Genomic DNA, 9,134 nt, shown 5'->3' on the forward strand with positions numbered 1-9,134 from the left:
TAATATCAGAAAATTAACATTACTTTGTGAGGAACCATTATCAAATCAAAGACTAATGGGAAGATGTGCATTTTTACAATGTAGTATGATCAGTTTTTAACGGCGGACATTCTGTAATATGGCTTATTTTACATTTATGGCCTCACATCTATATTTGGCTCATGCTTAGTCAAGAAAGATGTTAAATATAATAGATAAGCATGTAACTGTATTAAATATTAATATGTTAGTGGTTTGCATTAAAGTGATGCATTGCTATCAGACAGAGCTTATGAATTTCAAAATCTTTTTCTTGTTCTCCTGATAACTGCTACATTTCTTTTAAATGTTAAAGTCGCGTAAAGTATAATGTGCTCATTGGATTTTTATTCCTGTAACATAAAAAGAATTAATAGTACAAGGCTACGGCTTTATTAATCAGCCCACTGTCTCTTTTATCTGCAGATGATGTGAAGCAGTTTGGCCTGACCACTCAAGTGAGTTTTAAAGGGTGCATTAAAGATCTCAAACTTGCCAAAGGCACCGCCAAACCGCAAGAGATCAACTTTGCCAAGTCGCTGGAAATAAAAGGAGTGCAGCCATTATCATGTCCTTGATCTCAGAAATGCCAAAGAGACCAATATCTGCAACAGTCCCATGTTATGATGTGTGCTTGTACGCATGGTAACATTATTTGAACTTCAAAAGGTGCCATATCCTATATTTTGAATGTTGTTCATGATCTAATGATTTTCCCCATATGTTAAATAAAGAGCATTTCTTTAAACAATGTAAGTGTATCAATTATTTGTAAAAAAAAAAAGGTCTATTTCTTTATGTGACCAAGAATGTGGCGTGGTAGGAGAGCAGTATTAGTGTTAAAGGAAGAATGGCATAGCTCAGTAGTGGCAAACTATTTTGGGGTTGAATATTCATTTATTGCGGAACCTGAGTTAGATATTTGCTAGAAGACAGGTATATGTGGAATGTTAAGTAACCTCAACACATTATTAACATGGCCATTAGTGATAAGCGAACATGCTCGCCACTATTTGGTACTCTCCCGAGCATCTCACTGTTCGGGATGCTCAGAGCTTGCCGAGTATTAAAAGGTTGGCTCAACGTTAGCTCGGGTCCCCTCCCTGCATGTTTTGTGTTCCTTAGAGAACCAATGAACATGTAGAGATTGTCTGTGACACACTGTAATGCCGCAGCCATGTTGGCTGTGGCACTACATTGATTGGCTAGCTGCACAGTGTCATCAGGTCTATATCAGAACTGGTGCCGCCTTGCTCGTCACATGCTGTGTCTGTGTGTACGGCTGTGTGCAGGTGTCTGCGTGTGTGTGGCTGTGTGCATTTGCCTGTGTGTGTGCGCATGTCTGCGGGTATGTGCGGGTTTCTGTGTGTGCGGTACCGCTACCCCCGATACTGTCAGATGTCAGCGTGATTCCGCAGCTTACTGTGACCCGCAGCGGTGATCTGTGGTAAAAAAGCAGGCTTTGCCCGATAAGACTACTGCTCCCATCCGCCTATGGCTTGTGTCACTGATAACAGTGACAGCAGGTGCCGCTGATGGGAGAATAGTATAATCTACCAGCGCCTGTGCTCACAGTTAAAAACTGTTAAAAAAAAGGAAAATTACATACATATGCACATAATACATACATATTTATAGATAATACATACATATTCACATTAAAAAAAATTGCACTCACCGCACACCAAATCCCTGAATCCCTCGTCTTTAAGAAATAACGCAAAATAATAAATCAACATACACTCCCCGTCTGCCATAGTCAAAGGTAATCCAGATTGTCCCATGGTGATTGGGAGATGTGACCACTCTACTCGGCCGCCGGCAATACACTGACAGGAGATTATCGCTTCCGCAGTTTATCTGCTGATCGGCTCCGATGCTCCCCCTTACGGCACCGCTGTAAAAAGAAGAGGCTGAACAATTAAATGACATCACAATTTAAATATATATATATATATCTTTATTTAGCTTACAAATCTGCATTAAAAACTTCATGAAAATCTGCATCAAAAATGCATCAAATCCACATGAAATCTCAACTGCGTTTTCTGCCAAGAGAGAAATTTCAACAAGCAAATCCGCAACATGCGCACATAGCCTTAGTAAAATTATTGACACCAGTTTGCTGTCACGGGTTTGTTCACATGGGGCATTTTTGAGGTGTTTTTTTCTGCAGCAAAACCTGATTTTTTGGCAGGAAAGAAGCTGTAGCAAAAAGAAGGTTTATGTGCGATTTTGGTGCACTTTTCAGTGTGATTTTGGTGCATTTTTTGGTGTGTTTTTTGGGCTAATTTGTGTCTTTGTGCATGCTAAGGCTACTCTCAGACTAGCGTTAGGAGGTGCAGCGCAGGGCCACCGCTAAGCTCCGCCCCGGCCGTGCCTCCTCCGGTCAGCTCCTCCTCTGGGCGCATGATGCTGCATTTGACCAGTGTACCCTATATTTAGCATTGGGTATGATGGCCGTGCGCTGGTATGGTTTTATCAGCTCATGCGCCCTTTTTGCACTGCGCAAAAAGGGCTCATGTGCCTGCAAAACCATGCCAGCGTACCCAATGCTAAATATAGGGTACACTGGTCGCATGCAGCGTCATGCGCCCAGAGGAGGAGCTGACCGGATGAGGCATGGCAGGGGGTGGAGCTTAGCGGTGGCCCTGCGCTGCACTTCCTAACGCTAGTCTGAAAGTAACCTTATAACAGTGATTTGCTGTCCATGATTTTTCTTCAGCATAATGCTGCAAATAATGATACCTGCGTTTTTGCTGTGTGTTTTTAATGCTAATTTTCAGCTGCTTTTTAGGGTATTTTCACACTGGGCGTTTTTGCTGCTTTTTTGCTGCTTTTTAATGGTAATTTTCAGCTGCTTTTTACAGTACCAGCAAAGCCTATGAGATTTCAGAAATCTCATGCACACACATTGCTTTTTTTTTGTCATCAGGATTTTGGGCTTTGCTGCTTTTTTTGAACATAGAGTATGTCACTTCTTTCAGCGTTCTTACAGCGTTTTTTACCCATTTGCTTGAATGGGTGTTTAGAAAGCACAGAAAAAACGCAGGTATTATTATTTGCAGTCTTTTTTGGTGCAGAAAATTCATGGACAACAACTCAACTTTATTAGCATGCAAAAGAGACACACGTTAGCCCAAAAAAAGCACCAAAAAACCACATCAAAACCGCAAAGAAAAATGCACCACTGATGCACTTAACCCTGCTGTTCTGTTCGCATTTGCTATACACTTGTACTGTTCCCGGGTCAATATGACCCGACCTATTAATTCTTGATTTTTAGCTACTCTAATTGTTTTATTTGAATACTTTTTTCATTAAAATACTGTATGTGAACATGGTTGATCATAAACAAATGAAAAATTTAAATTCAAACTTAATTATTTATTTATTTTCATAAAAAGGTTACACAGGCTTTTTGCAATTATCTTCGATTGTTGACATTCTGCACACAAATAACAAAGAAGCTTTACATTACTATTACTTAAACATGAAATTTATAAAATTTGTTTTCAAAAAGTTAAATCAACAAATGAAAAATCATAAAAACTTCAACCTTTTTAGAAAGAAAAAAAGAAAAAACTGAACATGTTCATGCGTTTTTACACTGAACACAATAATAAGACACATGCCCTTTACACAGATATTTTGAACATCCAGCACATGTCAAATTAGTCTTATTGTCACAGGAAGATGGACAGAAGCTACATCTCTTCCTTTTTTTGCTGGTATCTGTGCTGGTGGAGGCCGTGGACGTGGAGTCTCTTTCTTGAGCATGCTGCTGGACACTTTTTACAATGGCTGTTGCTCCATCACTTCTGGGGGTCACTTTTCTGCTCTCAATATATGGCCTCACCAGGGATTTTCCCAATTCCTCAAGAAATAATCTTTTATGCAGCTTATTCCGGTTCCAATCGGGGTCGATTTCTCTCCATAAGACAAATGCATTGTATGCAGAAACGTCCAGTATGTTATAAAATAAAATCATTGGCCACCGATTGGTTTTGCGTTTGCATGTATATGTTGATATTGCTTGGTCTAAAGTATCAACTGCTCCCTTTGTGGCATTATAATCCAAAATAATGTCAGGCTTTCTGTCTTCTCTATCACTTGCGGCATTGTCATGGTGCATTGTGCTCATTAGAATTACCTGTTTGGTGTTTTTTGGAACATAAGAAACAACCGTTGTATTTCCAGAAAAATAAAAAGTAGAACTGTACACCTCTCTCTTGCTAAGGATACCTTGCGGTAGTTCAGGTTTGTTTTTTCTCATAGTACCCAGCATGGTAAGTTGTTTTTTCTTCAACATCTGGCCTAGTTGATAGGATGTAAAAAAGTTGTCACATGTGACATTTTGTCCTTTTAGTCCATGAGTCAAATCGAGAACAACACGCATACCCTGATTTTTTTCAGGTCTTTCATCAGGGGTTTTTCCTGTATACACTTGAACATTTAGAGCATATGAACTTTTGCTGTCGCAAAGTGTCCAGATCTTGATGCCATATTTTGCTGGCTTACTTGGTATATATTGTCTGAATGGGCACCTACCTCGGAATGCCACCAGTTGCTCATCAACAGTTACAGTTTCACCACTATTATACAATTTTGGTAGAATCTCTACCCATTGATTCCAAACATTTCTAATAGGGGCTAGTTTATCTTTAGCTCTTCTTTCCATTCTATCTGTTTTAGAATCAAACCGCAGTACTCTAGAAATTTCATGAAACCTTTCTCCTCTCTCACAAACAGACTAGATAATGACTTTCTTACTGATAAGAACAGTGAAACCACCACCATTTTGAGATGAAGTACACATAAAAAACATAACTTTTGCAGTCAGAAATAATCAGAGACCTGTAGAACAGTATAAAATGCTATCAGGTCATATTGACCCGAACAGTACAAGTGTAACAATCAGCGTGTAGCAAAAAGTAAACAAAAAAAAAACAAAAGCAAAAAAAAAATGTAGAGCTCCACAAATGAGGAGAAGTCAAGGAACCACTAGTTTCAAATCCTCATTAAAAAAAATCTACAGGGTCTCAAAAATCATTTCGGGTCATATTGACCTGAACAGTACAGCAGGGTTAAAATTGCATTTTGACGCCGCTTCTTTCCTGCTAAGAAATCAGGTTTTGCTGCAGAAAAAAACACAGCAAAAATGCCCAGTGTCTACATCTCTTGGCAGAAAATGCAGTGTAAATTCCGTGCATTTTTTGTGCGGATTACATGCGGATTTGGTGTAACTTTACTTCATTTGGCTTTGTCTGCGGATTTGTTAACTCAGTAAAGATGTACTACTGTACAAAAATAAATAAAAAATTGTCTTTTTCAAGTCCTGCTTCCATGTTTGATGTGTTACAATCAAGATTGGCTCTATGTTTGATTCTCTGCGCAAATACTCTTCCTCTTTCTGGTATATTTGAGTTTTAAAAATCCGCTGCATTTTTTCCACCAAATCCGCATGAAATCTGCATCAAATCCACAAACATTTTTACACCTGCAGATTTGCTGTGAATTTGAGTGCCTCAATGAAAGTCAATGGGGGAAAAATGCTGCAGATCCGGAAAAAGAATTGACATGCTGCTGAAAATAAAACGCTATGAATCAGGACAGAATTTTCCACAGCATGTTCACAACAATTTTGGATTCCTATTGAATAACCTCGCTTGAGCAATCATTTGCAGATTTCGTGCAATTCCGCACAGAAAATAATAATAATAATAATAATATATTTTATTTCTATTGCGCCGACATATTCCGCAGCACTTTACATTTCAGAGGGGACTTGTACAGACGATAGACATTACAGCATAACAATAATCACATAGATCATAACAGATACCAAGAGGAAAGAGGGCCCTGCTCGCAAGCTTACAGTCTATGAGGAAAAAAGGGAGACACGAAAGGTGAGTGGTAACAGTTGCCCTGATTGTATGGACCAGCCATAATGTTAAGTGTGTAACAGTACAGACACAGAGGCATGTGGGAACATGATGTGGGGAACCTGGTTATGGTAAAAACTTTTGGCTGTGCCACACAGGGATAGATTAGGTTAACGTGTTGAGGCGGTAGGCCAGTCTGAAAAAATGAGTTTTCAAGGCACGCTTAAAATTGTGGGGATTGGGGACTAATTGTATTCACCTGGGAAGTGCATTCCAAAGAATTGGTGCAGCATGTGTATAGTCTTGGAGATGGGAGTGGGAGGTTCTGATTATTGTGGATGCTAACCTCAGGTCATCAGCAGATTGGAGGGCACGGGTAGGGTGCTATACTGAAACAAGGGAGGAGATGTAAGGTGGTGCTGAGCCATGAAGAGCTTTGTGGGTGAGGGTAATAAGTTTGTACTGGATTCTGGAGAGGATGGGTAGCCAGTGTAATGACTGGCACAATGTAGAGGCAATGTTGTAACGATTGGCGAGGAATATGATCCTGGCAGCAGCATTCAAGACAGATTGGAGGGGGGAGAGTTTGGTAAGAGGGAGACCGATTAGAAGAGAGTTACAATAGTCCAGACGAGAATGAATAAGAGAAACAGTAATAGTTTTTGCGGAGTCAAAAGAAAGAAAAGGTCGAATTCTAGAAACATTTTTGAGGTGGAGATAACAAGAGCGAGCCAGTGATCGTATGTGGGGGATAAAGGAAAGCTCGGAGTCAAATATGACCCCAAGACAACGGGCATTTTGCTGGGGAGTAATAGTGGAACCACACACGGAAATGGCAATGTTGGGTATAGGTACATTAGTAGCGGGAGGAAACACAAGGAGTTCAGTCTTTGACAGGTTCAGTTTAATCCGCTGCAGATCTGCAACAAATCTGCATGTCACTTCTTTCAGCTTTTTTGCAGCATTTTTCACCCATTAACTTGAATGGGAGTTGAAAAAATGCGGCAAAAACACTGAAAGAAGGGAAATGCTCTATGTCCAAAAAAAGCAGCAAAGCACAAAATCTTTATGACAGAAAACCAATGTGTATGCATGAGATTTCTGAAATCTCAAAGGCTTTGCTGATATTGTGAAAAGCAGCTGAAAATTAACATTAAAAAATGCAGCAAATACACCTAGTGTGAACATACCCTAAAAAGCAACTGAAAATTAGCATGCAAAAACGCAGGTATCATTATTTTCAGCATTTTGTTGAAGAAAAGTCATGGACAGCAACTCAACTTTATTAGCATGCACAAAGAGATACAAGTTAGCCCAAAACACGCACTAAAAAAGCGCACCAAAAGCACAACAAACCCACAATGAAAAATGCACCAAAACGCACGTAAACCTGTATCTTTTACGCAGTTTCTTTCCTGTGAAGAAATCAGGTTTTGCTGCAGGAAAAAAAAGCTGCAAAAACATCCAGTGTAAACATACCCTTAGGCCGGGATCACACTACAGCGAGATACGGCCGAGTCTCACAGGTTAAAACCAAGCTCTGGCACCGGCACTCCGGAGCGGAGCATGCAGCCGCACAGCAATACATGGAGCTGCACGCTCCCGCTCCAAAGTGCCGGTGCCAGAGCTTGGTTTTAACCTGCGAGACTTGACCGTATCTCACTGTAGTGTGACTCCGGCCTTAACAGCAAACTGGTGTCAATAACTTCCCTAAGGCTATGTGCACACATTGTGGATTTGTGTGTAGAAATTTCTGTGCGGTTTCTGCCTCTCTTGGCAGAAAACACAGTTGAAATTCTGCATGGATTTGAAAAATATTCAGGATTGAGAGTCCTCAGTAGTTGATACCTTTTAATGGCTAACTGAAAAGATGGTAATACATTGCAAGCTTTCGAGACTACTCAGGTCTCTTCATCAGGCTAGACTAATACAAAATCTGAAGTCACATATTTATGCACAATACAGCCTAGAAAAAATGCAATAGATAAGACAAGTGACGTGAAGCAGAACTATCAATATGGGAGAGGGAGAAACATAAATATAAACATTGGACCAGTTCATAGATAAGGAGTCTGGAAGTTTTATGGTCCTCTGATTGGGGTCTAGTTCTGTGTTGCCCCGCAAGGTTTTAAAAGGAAATTCCTTAATTGATGTAAAAAGACATAAATCCATGCGACACATTCATTCCAGCACTGAGAGTGTCAAAGTTCGTCATAAATTTGTACTCCCAAACTCGTCTCTCTCTCTGAGATGTGAAGTTACCTTTCAATACCAGTAATTTCATATCCATGCTGCTGTGATCAGGGATACAGAAATGTTTTGCCACAGGTAGATCCATTCTTTTTTCTCTTATTGTGTGACGATGAGCATTCATCCTTGTTCTAAGCTTTTGCCCTGTCTCCCCCACATACAGACCCCCAGTTGGACATTTAGTACAAATAATTAAGTACACCACATTAGATGTAATGCAGGTGAAAGTACCTGGGATCTTGTAGTCCTGATGTGAATTGGGGATCTTTATCTTGTCCGTGGTCATTATAAATGGACAGGTTTTACATTTTTTCTGGTTGCAAGGAAAGGTTCCTCCAGCTGTTGGAGAGGACAGGGAGCTTCTGACAATGATGCTTCTTAAATTTGGGGGCTGCCTAAAACACAGAAGTGGGGGGTCTGGAAAAATGGATTTTAATCGGGCATCTTTTTGTAGTAAAGGTTGTAATTTCCGTGCAGCTCCCCTTAGCACCTCCAGATTTGGGTTGTAGGTGACTACTAGAGGCACTCGGTTATTTTCTTCTTTAGCTTTGTAATGTAGCAGGTGATTCCTTGACAATCTGGTGGCTCTTGTAATTTGGTTTTCAATTGTTCTTGGATGGTAACCCTGATTCAAAAAGGTCTTTTTGAGGCGACCAAGGTGTTTGTCTCTATCCATGGGGTTGGAACATATACGATTGTATCTGATGGCTTGGCTATAGATAATAGAGTTCTTTATGTGTTTTGGATGGAAACTGTCCCATTTAAGGTATGTTGGACGGTCGATTGGCTTCTGATACAGGGATGTCTCTATTTCATTGTTTTTTAGCTTAATGATGGTGTCCAAAAAATTAATCTCGGTACTGGAGTAGTTGAGTGTTAAATTGATGGTGGGATGAAATTGATTAAACTGTTCGTGGAACGTCTTTAGCTGTTGCTCAGACTCCGTCCAGATGATTAAAATATCATCAATGAAGCGGTAGT

The 9,134-nt window shown here is 40.1% G+C and overlaps 1 protein-coding gene across 2 annotated transcripts in view; it reads left to right on the plus strand.

The window, feature by feature from the left end:
* The window catches only part of LAMA2 (laminin subunit alpha 2), a 1,313,887-nt gene extending 1,313,118 nt beyond the window's left edge, over window positions 1-769 (plus strand). For both annotated transcript variants that reach the window (XM_073575794.1, XM_073575795.1), the window contains one exon: window positions 445-769. In XM_073575794.1, coding sequence (XP_073431895.1) covers window positions 445-596 — 152 coding nt within the window. In that variant the 3' untranslated portion in view covers window positions 597-769. The remainder of the gene's footprint in view (window positions 1-444) is intronic.
* The last annotated feature ends 8,365 nt before the right edge of the window (window positions 770-9,134 follow it).

This window comes from Dendrobates tinctorius, unplaced genomic scaffold (assembly GCF_039654945.1).
Source record: "Dendrobates tinctorius isolate UK_male_01 unplaced genomic scaffold, ASM3965494v1 ptg000046l, whole genome shotgun sequence".
NCBI lineage: Eukaryota > Metazoa > Chordata > Amphibia > Anura > Dendrobatidae > Dendrobates > Dendrobates tinctorius.